The sequence below is a fragment of the Anser cygnoides genome, chromosome 22, assembly GCF_040182565.1.
Source record: "Anser cygnoides isolate HZ-2024a breed goose chromosome 22, Taihu_goose_T2T_genome, whole genome shotgun sequence".
In the NCBI taxonomy this organism is placed as follows: Eukaryota; Metazoa; Chordata; class Aves; order Anseriformes; family Anatidae; genus Anser; species Anser cygnoides.
The window spans coordinates 6,772,028-6,789,246 of NC_089894.1; the positions used below are offsets into that span (position 1 = coordinate 6,772,028).

Genomic DNA, 17,219 nt, shown 5'->3' on the forward strand with positions numbered 1-17,219 from the left:
TAAATCAGCCGGGATCCAGCTCGGGGGCCCGCCCCCGGCCAGCCGCTGAGGTGATTTTGTGAAAAAGCTGAAAATCTGCTCGTTTTCCTCTTTATTTTTAACCGCCCGACTCGGTTTGCGCTCTGCTCGGCGGCCGACTCCTCCACAGACGCAGCCGGACCCGCCTCGTGTTCAAGCCGTATTTATGAAAACGCTTCCCGGACGTCGGTCGGTAACAAAACGCGCCCGCAGCCCCCGGCTCCGTCGTGTTTCGGGCTGGAGGAGGCACGGCCCCACGCTGCGGCCGGCTTTGGGCTCGGAGCAGCCAAGGAGGGGACGGCGACGCTTCGAGCTGCGGCGGCAGCGAGCGGGGCAGCGGGAGGCGAAGCCGTGGGGCTTCTGACCCCGGGACGAGGCCAGAGGACGGCACGGTGGAGTTGGGCGGAGGATGTGGCGTGACAGGGGCACGGAGGAGGCTCGGTTCCGCTCGGGGAGCCGGGACGAAGCGCGGCGGGGCGCAGGGCTGCGAGGGGTGGCAGCGCCCTGCTCCCTCCCGCAGCTGGGGGCAGCGGGGAAGGGACAGGGGTGGGACGGGAGAGGCCGGGGACATGTGGGGATGAGCGGAGTGCCGCCGGCCCGGCCCTGGCAGGGCGCAGAAGGCTTGGGGCTGGCCCCCCCCCAAGGCAGGCACCCCGCTGGCTGCTCCCCAGGAGGCGTGGGGGGGCTTCCACCCCCTGCGGGGCAGCAGGCACTTGGTTGAGGTAGTTCACGAAGTCCCTCCTAGCCGGCTGGCTACTGCGGGAGAGAGGCGCCGGTGAGCTGGGGGGAGCACACGGGGGGGTACGGGCAGCAGGATCAGGCCCCTGCCCCTTACCATGCGGCCGAAATCATCCGCAAAGGTCACCCCCTTGCTCACGCGCTGCTCCTGGGAGCCGGTGCTGCTGCCGCTCAGCGAGTTGCGGCGCATGATTCCTGCGGGGGACGGACGGGCCCTGAGCTGGGGCAGCGAGCTGCGCCCCGGGGAGGGTGGGGGGTGGGGGGGGGCTCAGAACCCCCGGGGGGCCGCATCCCGCGGGGAGCCGGGGGCCGTACCCGGGGGCTGCGCCAGCTCAAGGCGCTGCAGGCTGTTGCGGCGGGACGGGTTGAAGCTGCCCTTGGAGAGGCGGCGCTGGCGGCTGGAGAGCATGGCGGCGGGGGAGACGATGCCCAGCGGGGGCTGCTTCCCCATCCGGAGGTACAGCTCCTCGATCTCCTTCTTCTGGGTGCTCTGCAGCAGCTGCACCTCAGCCAGGTGCCTTGGGAGAGAGGGAGGGAGGGAGCTGAGCCTGGAAAAACCCCCACCCCCACCCCAAAACCCCCCCGGGACAGGGGAACCTCCCCGGGGCGCAGCGCCCCGGTGGGCGCAGAGCCCTCGCCGCGGGGCTGCTCACTTCTGGCGCAGGCTCTGCAGCTCCTCCCAGATCTCCTCGTCCTCGCTCTCGGTGTCGTCGCTGCTCACGTAGGACAGGCTGCGGGAGTAGCTCAGCCACACCTGGCTCAGCACCGCCTGCGGAGCACCCTCCGCGCCCTCCTCCCCGGGGCCCTCCCGGTCGCTCTCAGCCGCCGCCGCCGCCGTCACCGTGCCCTCCCCGGGCAGCGCCTCCTCGGCCTCGGGGTCCTGCACCTCCGGCTCCGGCTCCGAGGAGCTGCTGGTGCTGCTCCCCGTGCCGGGGGCGGCGGGCGGGGGGGAGCCGCTGGCCGCCTGCTCGCCGTCGTGCTGCTCGCCCTCGCTGCTGCCCGGTGCCGGCGAGGCGCTGGCCGCGGGCTCTTTGGACGGTGTCACCTGGAAGCGGCCCAGGATCTGGGGCTTGGCTTCTGCTGGGGGGGGTGGGAAACAGCAGGGCTGGGGGTGAGCGGGACGGCGGGGACGGCGCGGTGCCCCCCCCCCCCCCCAGCTCCGCGCGGGCACGGCCCCTTCCCCCCCTCACCTTCGTTGATGGGCGACAGCCGCGCCTTGGGCACGCCGGGCGGCAGCGCCTCGGAGATGATGAGCGGGTGGCTGGGCTTGGGGGAGCCGAGCGGCACCTGCAGACCCCCCCCCCCCGACACCGTCACGGCCACTTCCTCCGCCCTGCTGCCGCTCCCACCCCTGGGACCCCCCTGGGGCGGGAGGGCTCCGCGTCCCAACCCTACAAGCACCCCCGGAGCCCCTCACTCACCGTGCCGCCCTCCAGGCTCCCCGGCGTGGACGCGCTCGGCGGCGCCAGGGGGCTCCCCACGGCCTCGCCACCCACGGGTGCCGGAGGAGAGAAGGGCGCGGCACCCCCTGCAGCGGGGCCGGCAGCCCCCGGCCCCTCCAGCGCCCCGCCGCGAGCCGGGGGGGGCTTGGCCATGGCGGCGGGGTCGGGGTAGACGAAGCGCGGGGGCCCCAGGACGAGGTTCTGCGGCCGAGGCAGCAGCGGGGGGTAGAGGTGGCCCCCCGAGGTGGCGATGGAGGAGACGGCGGGCAGCAGCGTGTGGGCCACGCTCATCACCGCCAGGGAGAAGGCGTTGGCCAGGGACAGGAGCTGGGGGGGGCGGTCGGGGACCAGGGCCCGCTGGTCACGGGGGGGCTCGCGGGGCTGCTGGGGACGGGGGACGAGGGGACGGACGGCGGGGACGGGAGGGCCGGAGGGAGGGCAGGGGGGACGGGGGGAACCCCGGGGGTGCTCGGGGGGGTTTGGGGGAAGAGCGGCGGTGCCGTCAGCCAGGATGGAGCCGTGGAGACCAGCGGCCAGGTCTGCACCGAGCCTGCGGGGGGGAGAGAGAGAGAGAGCGAGGGGCGTCAGGGGGAGGGAGCAGCCCCCGGCCCCGAGGTGAGAGGCTGGGAAAGGTGCTGCGGCTGGGCAGGATACGGCCGGGACGGACGGACAGACGGACGGACGGACCCCTGCGAGTACCTGCAGGGGAGCCCGGCAGCACCGGCTGCTGCCCGCGGGCCTGGGCTGCCGGCGGCTCCGCGGGGCTGGAGAGGTCGTTCTCCGACAGGGAGCTGCTCAGCGCCGGCAGCACGGGGGACTGCAGCGAGAGGCTGGGGCTGGTGCAGCCCAGGTCTGCGGCACAAGGGGGAGAGACACCCGTGGGGCTCAGCCCCGGCAGGATGCGTCCCTCCCCACCCCCCCTCACCCCCGGGACCCTCTCTCGGCTCGGCCGGGGGTGCGGGACGGGCGCAGGACGGGCGCGCCACGGGCGGGGGACGTACCGCTGAGCGAGGAAGAGGAGGAGATGGAGCGCGAGAGCTCCTGGAGCTGCAGCTCTGCCTGCTGAGGAAGGAGAGGCTGAGCCCCCGGGACGGGACGGGCTGAGCCAGACCCCGGCTGATCCCCATCCTGTCCCCACCGCGAGCAGGGGGCAGCAACCGGAGGCTCTGCTGGGCACGGTGGCCCCCACAACCCCGGGGTGCGGGCACCGGGGCGCATCCTGCCTAGAGCCGGAGGGGTTCAGTGCCCACAGCGGGCGTCCCCAGCACTGGGCAGCCCCCCCCCGAGCTGTGCTCGGTGTCCCCAGGGTCCCCAGCAGGGGGTCCCGGGGCTGGGTACTCACGGGCCGGCTGCTGCCACCCTCTGCCTCGGGGCTTTGGGGCAGCTCGGCGGCGCCGCGCCCGTCCTTGCGCAGCAGGGTCTCCACGCGGTGGATGATGTCCCGGATGCGGTGGATGAAGCCGTCCTGCTCCGACTTGAGGATGAACTCGTTGTGGACCTGGAAGGGGCAGCGAGGGGGGTGCTCGGCGCCCACCGCAGCCGCCGTCCCGTCCCGTCCCCCCCACCTCTCCCCAGCCCCATCCTCACCATGACGGCGGCGATTTCCTCGGGGTTGTCCCCGTCCAGGTCGAACTTGAACGTCACCATCTTGTTGTTGTAGGTCTGCAGCTGGCACTCCACCACCCGGTCGTTCTTGTCGGAGATCTGCGGGCGGCAGGGCGAGCTCAGCACCCCCGGCGATGGGGACGCATCCACCCCGGCAACCCCCCCCCCCCGGCACTCACATTGGTGATGCGCAGCCTGGACCGGGCTCGGCGCCGCAGCAGCTTCCCCGCTGCCCGCTTGGCCGGCAGCTTGCTGCTCCGCTCGCCAGCCGACAGCCCCTCGTAGCCATCGCTCATGCCCGAAGCCACGTCCGAGGCGTAGCTGCGGGAAGCCCCGAGGCATCACCGCCACCGTCCCCGTGGGCAGCCCCCTCCCCCCCAGCCCCGGAGCTCGGGGCTCACCTGTCCACGGGGGACGAGAAGCCGCTGGCGGGCGGCAGGCGCTCGGTGGGCAGCTGCACCGCGATGCTCTGCGGGGACAAGAGGCCGTGAGCCGGGGCTGCCGCCGCTGCGATCCCCCCAAGCCCCCCTGGGGGGGGGAAGGCTCACCGTGGGGAAGCAGCGCACGGGGCGGGCGGGCGGCGGGCTGGTGGGGGTCCCCGCCGAGGCGCTGCGATGGGAGAGGTCCGGGGAGTCGAGGAAGCCGGAGGAGCTCAGGTAGCCGTCCGTTTCGCAGTCGGCTGGGGGCAAGCACGTGAGCGAGCACCCTTCGGAGCCCCTTGGGCTCTTAATCCCACCCCCCCCCCCCCCCGGGAAATATATCTGGGGTGGGATGCACAAGCGTGGGTGGAGGGGGCAGCCCCGCTCGCCTCCCCGTGCCTACGTACAGGTGGCCGAGGAGTAGCTGGTGTGCCGGTACACGAAGTGCTGGTCGGCCTCAGGCTCCTCGGGCTCCGGTGGGAAGGCGCTGCCGAAAACGGAGTCCCCGGAGCCGGGAGTGGCCGGGGCAGGCGTGGGGACACCCGGCGGCAGCGGGGACTTGAAATCCTCCAGCAGCTGCAGGACGCCGGGCGCCTGGCCCAGCTCGGCCGGCGGCACCGCGTCCCGCGCGCGCTTCAGCTTCTCCCGCTTGCGCTTGATGGCGACCACGCGGTCCCGCACGGCCTTGGCCACCAGCTTGTAGTCGGCCTCGCAGACGAAGCCCAAAATCACCTGCGCGGGAGCAGAGCCCGTAGCGCTCCTCGGGGAGCCCCACGGCACCCCGTTCCCCCCCCCCCCCCCCGCCCCGTGCCCCGCAGCAGCACCCACCATCTCCTGGGCCACCTCCTCGGCCACGTCCTTGTAGAGCTCGAAGAGGAACTCGATGGCGTTGTTGTCCTTGTACTTGCCGTGCAGCTTCTTGGTGTCGTCCATGCGCAGCCAGAGCTTGAGGCCGGACTTGACGCCGTCGTCCTCCTCGGCCAGCTCCACGTGCACGCCTGTGTCCTCCTGGAAGAAGGAGTGCTCCAGCAGGTCCTGGATGGTGTACCTGGGGGAAAGGGTGCTCAGCGCGGGGACGCGGGGCAGCCGCTCGCTCCGGGCGGCAGCGAGGGGCAGGGCGAGAGGGGCTGTGCACGGGGGCACCCGTGGGTGCAGGCACCCAGGGCAGGGCTCTGCGGCACCGGGTCCTCTCCCACCTCTCGTCCTTGTCCATGCGGATGCAGCCCTCGATGATCTCCTTCAGCTCAGGCACCTTCACCTTGTAGAAGCTGCTGGGCTTCAGCCCCTGGGGGAGGCAGGCGGCGCCCGTCAGCCTCCTCCCGGGCTCGAGCTGCCGCCTGCGGGTTTCCAGGGGGCCCAACAGGCAGGACATGGCCCTGCGGGGCCAGATGCCGTTCGGCAGCTGGATCCGGGCCCCCGGGGGGCTTTGGGCTCCCACCCCGGCAGGCAGGAGCCGGCTGAGTCCTGCCAAGGGCAGCCACAGTGCCCGGGGGACGGAGCGGCCGAGCGGCTCCCGTTCCACCCCATTAATGCGCCGGCGGCACGGGGTGAGGCACGCGGGTGTCCCTGCCCCGCGCGGCTCACGGGGCCGAACACCCTCTCACCTCCCCGCCTGATTTTAGCTTCTTTTAGCGTCGCGGGGAGCGGCGAGGTCCGACTGCTCCCATCCCATCGCCGTCTCCCCCCCACACACACACCCCCCGGGCACCCCCCGCGCTCACCGAGGTGACCTTGCGGTAGATCTGGGCGGCGTTCTGGCACTCCGAGTAGGGGTACTCCGAGGTGGCCATCTCCAGCATGCACATCCCGAAGGCGTACACGTCCACCGCCTCGTCGTACTTCTCCTCGTACATCTCCGGGGCCATGAATTCGGGGGTGCCTGGGGCGCACGGCAGGGCTCAGCATCGCCTCGGGGGGGGGGGGGGGGCGCCCGGTGCCCCCCGCGTGCCCCCCGCAGCCCCCCGCGGGGGTGCTCCCCGTGCCCCCACCTATCACGCTCTTGGCGAAGGAGGCTCGCTTCAGCGTGGCCAGCCCCAGGTCCCCGATCTTGACGGAGCCCGTGGGGCCGGTGATGAAGATGTTGTCGCACTTGAGGTCGCGGTGGATGATGGGGGGCGAGCGGGTGTGCAGGAAGTGCAGCCCCTTGAGGATCTGCCGGCTCCAGCGCTGCAGCACTTTCAGCTTCATCTCCTTGAACCGCTTCAGGTAGCTGCGAGGGGACGCGGGGGCTGGCGGCGGAGCACCCCGAAGGCACCAAGCCCGGCCCCGGGCCCTTCCTCACCCCGACACCGCCCCGTGCCCAACACCGGGCTGCAAAGGGCGCCTCAGACCCGGGGAGCCAGGTGGGGTGAGTGGCCGGCGCTGTCCTGTGACCCCCCCCGGACCCCCACCCACCCCCATAGCGCCCTGTCCCCACGCCGAGAGCCCGGGCGGTGGGTGAGGACCGTCCCCTCGCCTCCCCTTCCCCTCCCCGGTGCCCCCCCCCCCCGCTCACGTCTTGAGGGTGCCGGACGTCATGAGCTCCGTGACCAGCACGATGCAGATCTGGCCCTTGACGGACGACTTCCAGGAGTCGTAGAAGCGAACGATGTTGGGGTGCTGCAGCCCCTTCAGCATCTCCACCTCCTCGCTGAACCGCTGCCGCTCCGTCTTCGACAGCTTGCGCGTCTGCCGGGAGCCAGGGCGGAGTGAGGGGGGGGGGACGGACACGGGGTTTGGGGCCGGCCCCCGGGCTCAGCTCACCCCGATCCCCACATCCCAGCCACGCTCGTGGCTCCTCCACGGAGCCGCTCGGGATGGAGCCACCCTCCCGTGCGTGGTTTTGGGCGGGGATGGCTGAAATCCCACCACCAAAACGAGCACCGCCAGCCCCAGCCTGCGGCCACCGACGTGCCCCAGGCAGCCCCGATCCCCTCAGCACCCTCCATCCCCCCCCCCATGGATGGCTCCTGCCCCCCGCCGAGGCACCGAGCACCTCGGTGGCAGGGAGCCGGCCCGGCCTCAATGAGGCCTTTGTTGGGGAAGGCAGGCGTGGGAGGCTCCAGCCCAGGTTTTTCCATGTTCCTCCTGCTCCAGTTAATTAAAGTGGAAACCGAAGCTGAGCGCTGACACAGGCACCGAGCAGGGCCAAGGCTGCAGGCAGCGGGGAGGGCGCAGACCCCAAAACCCCAGGAAGGGGGGGCGCAGGAGGAGCAGGACCCTGCCCCCGAGCCCAGGCACCCAGCGGCACCCCCAGGGGAAGGGGCAGAGCTGCACCCCACTGCCACGACCCCAAATCAGCCCGGATCCCAAAGGGGCCGGGTGGGTGCAGAGCCCGGGAGCAGAGCCCGGGGACCCCCCCCGACAGCACCGGGACGCTGCAGCCCCGTGCCCGGCTCCTTGGCTGGCGGCCGCCGTCCCTCAGCCCCGGCAGCTTTCGTAATATTTTCGTTGCATCACAGCCGGCCCCGCGGCCGGGCTGGAGCCGCTCCATAATCCCCTCTCTTCTTTAACGCACGCTTAGGGACCCGGCTCAGCCCGGAGGAGAATTTGAGCCCTGCTGCAGTGGATGAATGGGACCTTTCATAGCCAGGGAGGAAAACAGGGCCCAAAGCCCCCGCGGCGCCCAGCCGCACGCCCGGGCCCCCTCCGGCCCTCGGCTGTCCCCCGGGAGCTGCGAGGAGCTCGGGGGCTCGGGGCCAGGCCACGGGGCGACGGGCTCAGGGTACCGATGGGGCTGGAGGGCAGCCACAGCATCTCTCCCAGCCTCAGCGATGGGTGGCACAGAATGTGGCCCCCCGGGGGGCCTGGAGCAAGCCAAGCTCCTTCCCCAACCCCTCGGAGCTGCTGGGTTCGGCCCCGGCACTGCTCCTGCTGCAAACCCAAAGCGGGAGCCGAGCATCCCGAAGGCTCTGCCCCGCCACGGGGGCGGCACGCGACGCACGGCCAGGGCTGCCAGCAGAGCCACCGTGCCCGGGACGCGGCGTCCCTTCCTGCCAGCCACCTCCCCCGGAGGAAGAGGAGGGTGCCAGGGGGGGCGGAATTGCTCCAGCCCCATCCCGCTGAGCCAGGAGCTGGCTGCCGGGGAGCCCGGCAGGGCCAAGTGCAGGAGCTGGGGCCAGCGCCGGAGGGGAGGGATGGAGCAGGAGGCTCGCCGAGCGCGAGGAAACGCCGGCGCTGGAGCAAAGCCTGCGGCCCCAACGCCCCCGCCCCACGCTGCCCAGGCACGGGGTCCCCAGAGCGTCCCCCTCTTGGGTCCCGGCAGCAGCAGCCGGGGACAGGCCCCGTGGCGCAAAGCCGCGATTCGCGCCCAGAAAGGGGGCGCCCAGGCACCGAGGGGACGTTCCCAGAGAAGCTGGCGCTGCGACAGCGCCCAGAGGCCTCCCCTCCGGACATGGCCCCAGCACCCCCAGCCGTGAGGGGGCCCCGAGGGCCTCCCCCCCCTCTCCTTGCCCACGCACGAGCACGCCGCCGCTCCGTTCCCAAACCCTTGGGTTCCCTCTCCGAGCAGGCCCCGCTCTCCTTTCCCTGCCCACCATCAGCGCAGGAGCCAGGGCAGAGCTTTGGGGGTCAAACCTGCCCCTTCGGGATGCGCTCACCCCGCTCCACGGGGCTGGGGGGGCGACACAGCGAGGGGTCCCCCCAGGAAAACCACTGGCGGGCAGCGTATTTACGGCTCGATCCCACTCCGGGCCTCTGGTTTCCTCCCTGCTCCCTCCTTCCCCCCAACCCTCAGCACCTATCAACAGAAATAGCCCCAAACCTAAAGCTGGAAAGCACAAACAGGTCACGGCGGGGCTGCGGGACGCCCGCGGGAGGCAGACACAGACGGCTCCGTTCAGGGCCGGGGGGCAGCGGGGACGGGGAGGTCCCCAGGGGGGGTCCCACAGGAAGGCAGGGGACAGGCAAAAGCGGTGCCCCCGGATCACCTGGCACCGTGGCGGGGCCAGGAAGGCACCGAGAGGGGGGGATTTGGGGTTGGGAAGCATCACGACAGCCGGACAAGGCTCTCGGGACCGGAACTGCAGGTCAGGGTTGAGGTTAGGTATTCATTTATATTTTAAAGGCAATAAAAGGAGAACTGTGAAAGACGTGGGACAAAGCTATTTTTAAAAGGGCAGAACCACAACCATTTTTATTTGCGGTTCCAAATCCTGCATTCGTGTCACAGTGTCTGATTCTTTGCACTGAAAAAAAAAAAAAAAACAACTTTGAAAAGTCTGCTTATGCGCTCCCAGCCCCTCACGGGACGTGGATCTGGGGACAAGAGACACTGGATAAAGAACAGGCTGGGGGGGGGGGGGGTGAAGGCTGCTTCTAGGCTGCCTTTGCTCCACCTGGGTCGTCCCCAGAAGCCCCTCTGGCAAGGACACCTGCACGGGGCGCCCATCAGCCAGCACACGGTGCCGAGCAGAGCTCCTGCTGCAGCCCCAGCAGCACCCATCCCAGCCGCAGGATGGGTGCTGGGAACCACGATCCAGGCCCCGGATGGGTGCTGGGAACCAGGATCCGGGCCCCGGATGGGTGCTGGGGACCAGGATCCGGCCCCCGTGGACACCGCAGAGTAGGGACACGGGACGTGCAAGGCAACGCAGCCCGGCACGGGACCAAACGGGCACACGGGAGCCAAGCTGCGCCGTCAGCTCCGGCAGGATGGCTGCGAGCGCAGCGGGGTCGGGGCACACGGGGAACACAGAGGCAGCCGGGAGGGATGCGCCGGGCTCGGCTGAATCACCCAGAGAAAGCTCCGTGCCAGCTGGTGCTCCCAGCGCCGCGCGGAGGGACGGGAGGCACGCAGGGGAGCTCAGGAGGGAGCATTCGGAGGGAGAATTGGGCGAAGCGAGGGTGGGACCGCGGCGTGCTCTCCGCTGAAGCGGCTGTGCAACCCCGCAAAGCCCGGCTGGAGCCCAAGACCTCACCTTCCTCGCCAGCAGGCCACGGTTTGAGGCCCTCCAAAACTCATTCACCGTTATCTGAGGATCTCTTCTCGCGTTGCTGGGCCGCAGCCACCCGAGAGGCGCAGCCCATGCGGCGGCACCGAGGCTTTAGGAGCAAGACAACAAACTCGCAGGACATGTTTTTCTGTGCAAACAAGGACTTGGACCTTCCAGCTGCAGCGGGCAGCCCAGGGTGGCTGGGAGTCTGTCGGAGACTTTGGACTTCGCCAAAGCCGATCCCCAGGGGCTCCAAGGAGGGAGCAGGAGCCCCGCAGCCGGGCTCTCCCCCTGCAGCCTCCCCTCGGTGGCCAGGATCTCGCCCTTCGAAAGCGAGGAGGGGAGAAGGCGATGCGGGAGCCCTGCCCTCGGCTTCCCAGCGTCCGCATCCCACTGCAGGCGAGCGGGACGGCGAAGGGAGCGGAGGGAGAGGAGGTGAGGAAACCACTATGGGACAGCCATGTGTGCAGGTGCTGCTAACAGAGGGCCCCCGGCAGCACCGCAGGAACCACCGCAGGTGCCCGCGGGCACCGCTTCAGCCAAGGGCAAGCGTCCGGCGCGCAGCAAGGACGCGCCGTACCCTGAGCCTCACCGCAGCACGTGTCCCTAAGCACGCCGAGGGCTATCGCAGCGAGCCTCTGGGCCAGCTCCAGCACGGGCACGTGCGCGGAGGGCAGCGCGGGAGAGGGCTCCCCTGCCCCGTCTGCCCTTCCAAAGGGCGAGCTGCGAGCCAGCAGGCACCCAAATCGCAGCGGGGTGCTCAGCCCCTGCAGCACAGCCCGGATCCGCGCGTCATCCCCCGGAGCAGGAGCTGGCAGCGGGGGTGCTGACACCCCACGAGTGCTTTGTAGCATGGGGAGGGACGAGGTGAAGGGAAAACAGCGTGCGAGCAGCAGGAGGGCCGGTAAGCACGGAGCCTGAGCCCTGCACAGCACCGAGGTGGGCACGGGGGGAGGCCAGCACCCAGCCCTGCTGCTGCAGCCCGGCGGGCAACGGGTGCTGGGGTGGGCTTCGGGGGGGGGCACGGGAGGTCCCGGCTGAGCGGCTCCCGGCTGAGCCCCCTACCCAGGTCTGCGCCATGCCGTGCCGAGCCGAGCCGTGCCGTGTCATGCCATGCTATGCCATGCCGTGCCGTGTCATGCCGTGTCACGCCGCGCCGCGCCGTGCCGCAGGTGCGCGGCCCCCTCCCCGTACCTGCAGCTCGCACCACGCCACCTCCACGGTGGTCTCGGTGTCCAGCCCCTTGTAGACGGTTTTGAAGGAGCCCCGGCCGATCTCGATGTCGAACTTGAGGAACCGGCCGTCGGGGGACGTGGCCACGGCGCGCGTCTCCACCTCCTCGCTCTCCGTCTCCTCCGGTTCCCGGTGCCCGGCGGCTCCCGGGGGCGGCGGCGGCGGCGGCGGCGACCCCCCGGCCGGTGCGGGGTAGCCCAGCAGCTCCAGCTCCACCGAGCTCCGCCGGTTGAAGCGGGACGAGGCGCGGCGGGGGTCGCGCCCCGACGGCCGCCGGCCGCGGTTACGGTGCGGAGCCCGCCCGGGGGGCCCCGGTTCCGTCCCGGAGCCGCCGCCGCCGCCGCCCGCCCGCTCCGCCTCGGGCTGGGACATGGCTCCGGTGGCGGAGGGCTCGGGTTCGGCCGCCGGCATCGGCCCGGCTCGGTTCGGTTCGGTTCGGTTCGGCCCGGCCGCTCCCGCAGCTCCGTGCCCGGTGCCGCCGCCCCGCAGCCAGGAGCGGTCCCCGAGCCCCGGCCCGGGCCCCGGCACCGGCCCCGGCCCCGGAGCGGCCCCGCCCGGTGGCACCGGCCCCGCCCCGGCCCGGCCCCGCCTCCGAGCGGCCACCGCCCCCCTCGTGTGCGCTGCGCCGGTGGCAGCGGCACCGGGCACCGGGGTGGGCACCGGCACCGGGCAGCCGGACAAGCACCGGGATGGGCACCGGCACCGGGGAGAGCACGGGGGAGAGCACCGGGATGGGGACGGCACTGGGATGGGGACGGCACCGGGATGGGCACCGGTACCAGGAAAGGCACTGGGGAGAGCACTGGGATGGGCACCGGTACCAGGAAAGGCACCAAGGCAAGCACCAGGATGGACACCGGTACTGGGAAAGGCACTGGGGCGAGCACCGGAGCAAGCACTGGGATGGGCACGGCACTGGGATGGGCACTGGTACCAGGAAAGGCACTGGAGAGAGCACCGGGACAGGCACCGGTACCAGGAAAGGCACCGGGTCAAGCACCACTATGGGCACCGGCACCAGGATAGGCATGGGACATGCACCAGGACAGGCACCGGGCACGGGCACTGGCACCAGGCTGAGCCCCGGGACGGGCACCGGGCACCAGCAGCCAGCCCCAGGAGCTCCCCGGGGTCGGTGCCCACCTCCCCCTGCCCCACGCTGGGGCTGGGCTGCGCCCCCCGGCAGCGCTGGGCACGGGCCCACGCTATCAGCTCCTGCCCCGCTCCTCCCGGGGTTTACTGCTGGGTGAAATCCTGAAATTAGGGTCATGCAAATACCGAGATAGGAACGTGTCTTTCAGCCACGCGCTAGCCAGGGAGCCCAGACAAGAGCTTGTTGTCTCTACAGCTTAAGCGATGAGGTTGTTCTGCCCGGTGAAGCTGTTTACACAAAACACAACGCGATCGAGGCTGGCGTTAATTTCTTTTCCCTAAGGTCGGATTGTTTCTGCTTGACGATACAGGAAACATTAAGGGGAGGATTGAAGCGTTAGCACGGCCGCGTCCTCTGCGCAGATTTACAATGCCAACCTGCGGCACACGGCTGCAGACCCACAAATCCCCCCCCCGTCCGGGCGGGAGGAGGGAGCTGCATTTAATGAAATGTTGTTTCCGTGAAGCCCTGGGCAGGCTGAGCGTCCAGCGGCTAATCTCCTGTGCGCAGGCAGACCTCTGCTACCTCCACATGACCCCGCTCGTTCAGCCCCCCCCCGTTCTCCCAAAAAGGGGGCTGGGGAAAGCTTCCCCAGGAAGGGAACGGGGCCAGGTGTCTCCACTTGCTGCAAACTGCTCTTGTGCAGCACGGGCTGGCGAGCTGAGAGCAGGGACCGCGTCCTGACCTACCCTGCGCTCCCAACAGCGTGCTCAGGGCATGTTCCTGGGGGAAAAGATACCGGAGGCTGCTCGGGGTGCGCAGCCCGGGGTCTGCCTGGTGCCTGCAGCAGCAGCGGCAGAAGCAGCAGCAGAGGCAGAGGCAGCAGTGGCTGCAGCCTCCTGGCCCGCAGCAGCAGGCAGCGACGTCTGCCAGAGCCCAAAGCCAGGAGCGATGGGCTGCTGCTAGGTGCGGTGCTGCGCTGTCCCTGGTGTGGGAGGCTTCTGCCTTGTCAAACCTGGCAGGGACTGACTCAGCGGTGCCAAACAATGCGCTGCGCTCAGCTGCACCCTGCCCAGGATCAGCGCGAAGATGCGCCCGCTCGGCCCCGGCCCCGTTGGCGGCGAGGGGCGTAGCCCTGCAGGCACCTCCAGCCCCGCTCCCCGCCAAGCTGCTGGAACACGTCCGGGGCTGGCGAGGAGCCCGTGCTCTTCGGCGAGGGCTCAGACACGGGGAGCCAGGCAGGGATCCCTGGTTCGTTCCTAGCAGGCTCGCGTCCCGTCACCGAACGTTTTCACCGTGGAAGGAGATGCCTCGGAAGGTCCCGGAGGAGCAGTGAACAGGCGGCCCCATTGAGGCCCCCGCAGATGGATGGAAATCGGGCACGAAGCTCGCCCTGCTCGCCGTCCTCCCACACCTCCACGGCGAGCAGCTGGAGGAGTCTCCTCTCCCCAGCCCAGGGGTGCCGCAGACATGGCAGGAGCAAGGTGACCCAGCAGAGGGACGCAGGTCCCCTTCCGACCCACCCCCAAATCACCAAGCTGGAGCCAGGCTTGGGCTGAAATCAGAAAGCTCCGGCCCGCAACAAGCCACCCGTTGCCATTGCTCAGAAAACACACGGGGCTCCCCGGCACGTTATCAGGGTGACATTCCTCCGGGGCTCCCGGTGCCAGCCCTTCGCTTTGAGGAACCGCCGGAGCCAGGCTGCTTTGCCTATTTTTTTGGCTGCCGGGAAGAGAGCAGGAGACTGCGATCGCCCTCCTCGGGATTAGGTCGCTAATCAAAGACCGACTCCAGCGAGCCCTGCCAGAAATCATCAGCTGGGACAGGCCCAAGCACTGCAGAGCCAGCGTATCCGCAGAGCTCCTCTGCCCAGGGGGGGCTGCGTGGGAGCTGAGCATCCCCAGCACGGGAGGAGGAGGAAGGCTCCCCGGTGACAAAGGGGACGTGTCCTGCTTGGCTTCAGCACCCCACATCTGCTGGGAGCCTCAGCCTCCCCTTCCAGCGTGCCCCCATGCCCTAAAGCCTGGAAATTTGGGGAGGAGGAGGTGCCACTCCAACCTCAGCCGTGACCTTAGCCCCGGCAGATAACTCTGCTGAGGATTTCCTTAGCCCAGAACGACAGAAGCAACCCGCGGACAAATGATCCCGACTCATAAATTTATCAGACCGAAGCAACTCTCGATCCTCAACCAGCTCAAGAAAAACCCCTCCGAGCTCTCTCCCTTCCCATGACCAGCAGAAGCCGAGTGTGCGGGGCCCGATAGCGCCTTATCTCGGCCCCAGCCCCCTGCGCTCCACCTCACCCCGGCCCCCGAGCCCTAATCGGCACGGCCAGGCGGCGGCGGTGACCTCAGAGCCGGAGCTGGGGAACCGCCGCATCCCACGACCCAGCCCCATCCAGCGGGGTCCCTGCCTCGTCCCAGCCCCAGGATGCCAAATCTGCCCCACGAGGCTTTTGGCAGCGTTGGTGGCCAAGCTCAGGGCGCTCGGCTGCTCCCCTCTTGGCACGCGGCCCCCATGCCTCGTCCCAGGGCCGTGCCCCCTGCTTCGGCTCCCTCTGCCCTGCCCTGGTGGATCGCGCGCTTTCCAGTCGTTTTATTCTCGGTTACGTGGAATTGTTTGATTCCTTTCTGCCAAAAAGCACGGAGGGAGCAGGGCTCTGCCTCGTGCCCGCTCCCTCTCCGAACCAGCTCCCCTAACCGCAGCCCTACATCGATCAGAGCAGGACTAACCCCGGGATGGTGCCCCCAGGAGCATGGGTAGGTTTTGTTTTATTTTCAAACCATCGATGCCAAAGCCCCGTGAGAAGGGCTCAGGTCCCCCTGCGCCGGTGCGGACCCCGACGCCCTGCCCAGGCAGCTCGCAGCTGCGACAGGAGAGGCCGAGGGGAAGCTGCCCGAGCCGATTCAGCCCCGCAGGGAAATGAACACAAACCTCCCCTGCCCTTTGCCTCGTTCCGGGAGCGCGCACGGGGAGCACGGGGAGGAGCTGCTTTAGGTACGGGGAAGTCGTGGTTGGAGGCTACCCCGCTCCCTGCCTCCTTGCAGGTTAATTAATCTCCTTCCTATCTAGCCAGCACCCCGGGGCTCCCAAACCAGGGGTTTCGAGCATCCCCGGGCAGCGTGAAGCAGACGGGCTCTGATGTCCCAATTCCGTGATTACGGCACTCCACGCCATAAAGATAAGGAGGCCGGTTTGGGAGGACAATAAAAATGGCTTTGTTTTTACCTGCGAGCAGGTGCTTACATCACCACGAGCTTCAGCTCGCCCCTGGAGCGGGATTTGTGTGCACCTCACCGCCGCTGCAGCCAGAAAAGCCGCACGGAAAACCAGCAGCGGCCCGTCCCCGGAGGGCGGGCTGAGGGGAAGCGCACTCTTCCTCCTCACCTCGCTGAGCCAGCGAGGAGGAAGCTGAAAACGAGGCGCGGATCTCTGCCAGGAGGGCCTTGGAAAGCAAAAGGCTTTAGTTTTAAGCTTATCTAACGTCACATCAGCCATTTCCTAAGAAGGGAGCAAATTTAATTAAGAACGCAGACCGGCTCAAGGACGGCGAGGTTACGTCCAGCACAGGCAGCTCGGAACACAATGCGAGAGGTCAGCACCGCGTACGGGCAGAGGGAGAAATACAAACAGCCCGGGCTTGTCTGCTGTAGACTCATTATCCCGGGTCAAACGCGGATGCAATTAAATGCACAGAACGGCCAGCACAGAAACATCCTGTGGGGGGACAAATCCTGCAGGGGCAGAGCAGCAGTGAGCAGGGAATGAGAGAGAGAGAGGTAAAGTCAGCGGGAGCGGCATGAAAAGCAAAAAGGCAGACCCCAGGCACTGAACCAAGCCCCAGGGAGGTGCTGGCAGCGCACAGCCCCTGCGCAGAGACTTTCCTGGGTGCATTCTGAGCTGCAAACACTCGGGGAGGGCCCCGGTGCAACCAGCGAGCGCTGGTTTCCTACGCTCTGTAGCACAGAGGGACAGGACTCGGAGGAACTTTTGCCACCAGCCTCCCAGCGCAGCTCCAGGAGCGACGCGTCTGCAAGCAGACGGGTACAGACCAACACAGAATGAATGGCAATGGGCTCTCACTACAAAAAAAAAGAGGTTTTAAAATTCCCCCAGTCCCACAAACCCAGCCTGGGCTCTGGCATCTCGTCTGCACTGCCAATTACCACCGCCAACAACGGGTGCCAACAGCACGGCAGCTGGACCGGAGCCGAGGAGCCCTGCGAGGGGCAGGCAGGGAAGGACGAGCTGCTCAGCGCCAGCTGGAGCGTGCCAGAGGAGCTCTGCGAGATCCTAAAAACGACCTCAGGGGGTTGGATTAAAGGTCGCTACAGCGCAGCGCCCCGCATCCGCCTGCGGTGAGCGCCGAGGCGAAGAGCGAGCAAGCGGAGCTCGATCCTTCCCCAGCGGAGCTCCCTGGTCAGTGATTAAGGATTTACCGGGTCAAAGACTGCACCTGGGTCAGCTCCCAACGAGCTGTGCACTTCATTATCAGCACCGAGAATCTAGAACTCCATTACAACCTCCACCAGCCTCTCATTGTAGAGCTTACCCCGCCACCTCTGCAACAAACCCGTTAGATTTTCGGCGGATCGCACGTGGAAACGAAGGCAAGCGTGGCCCCGAGGACAGGCAGGAGGAGCCCCCGTGGCCGGTAGCACGTGGAAAAGCCCCCGCACTGCCTGCTTCCACGGCAGGCGGGGCGGCTTTGCAGCCCCCCCCCCAGCCCAGCACGCTCTGTTTGTACAGCACAGCAAGG

General features: G+C 68.9%; 1 protein-coding gene across 1 annotated transcript; it reads right to left on the reverse strand.

Moving 5' to 3' along the window:
- Positions 1 to 74: 74 nt before the first annotated feature.
- Positions 75 to 11,904, reverse strand: WNK4 (WNK lysine deficient protein kinase 4). Its single transcript, XM_066981780.1, is given in 21 exon segments — positions 75 to 774; positions 854 to 951; positions 1,072 to 1,274; positions 1,410 to 1,836; positions 1,947 to 2,043; positions 2,178 to 2,525; positions 2,528 to 2,748; positions 2,898 to 3,050; positions 3,200 to 3,260; positions 3,541 to 3,696; positions 3,786 to 3,902; positions 3,983 to 4,124; positions 4,205 to 4,272; positions 4,352 to 4,482; positions 4,630 to 4,954; positions 5,051 to 5,270; positions 5,419 to 5,507; positions 5,944 to 6,101; positions 6,211 to 6,431; positions 6,717 to 6,889; positions 11,329 to 11,904. Coding segments are annotated over 21 exon segments (3,861 nt in total). The 5' UTR covers positions 11,779 to 11,904; the 3' UTR covers positions 75 to 771.
- Positions 11,905 to 17,219: the final 5,315 nt, after the last annotated feature.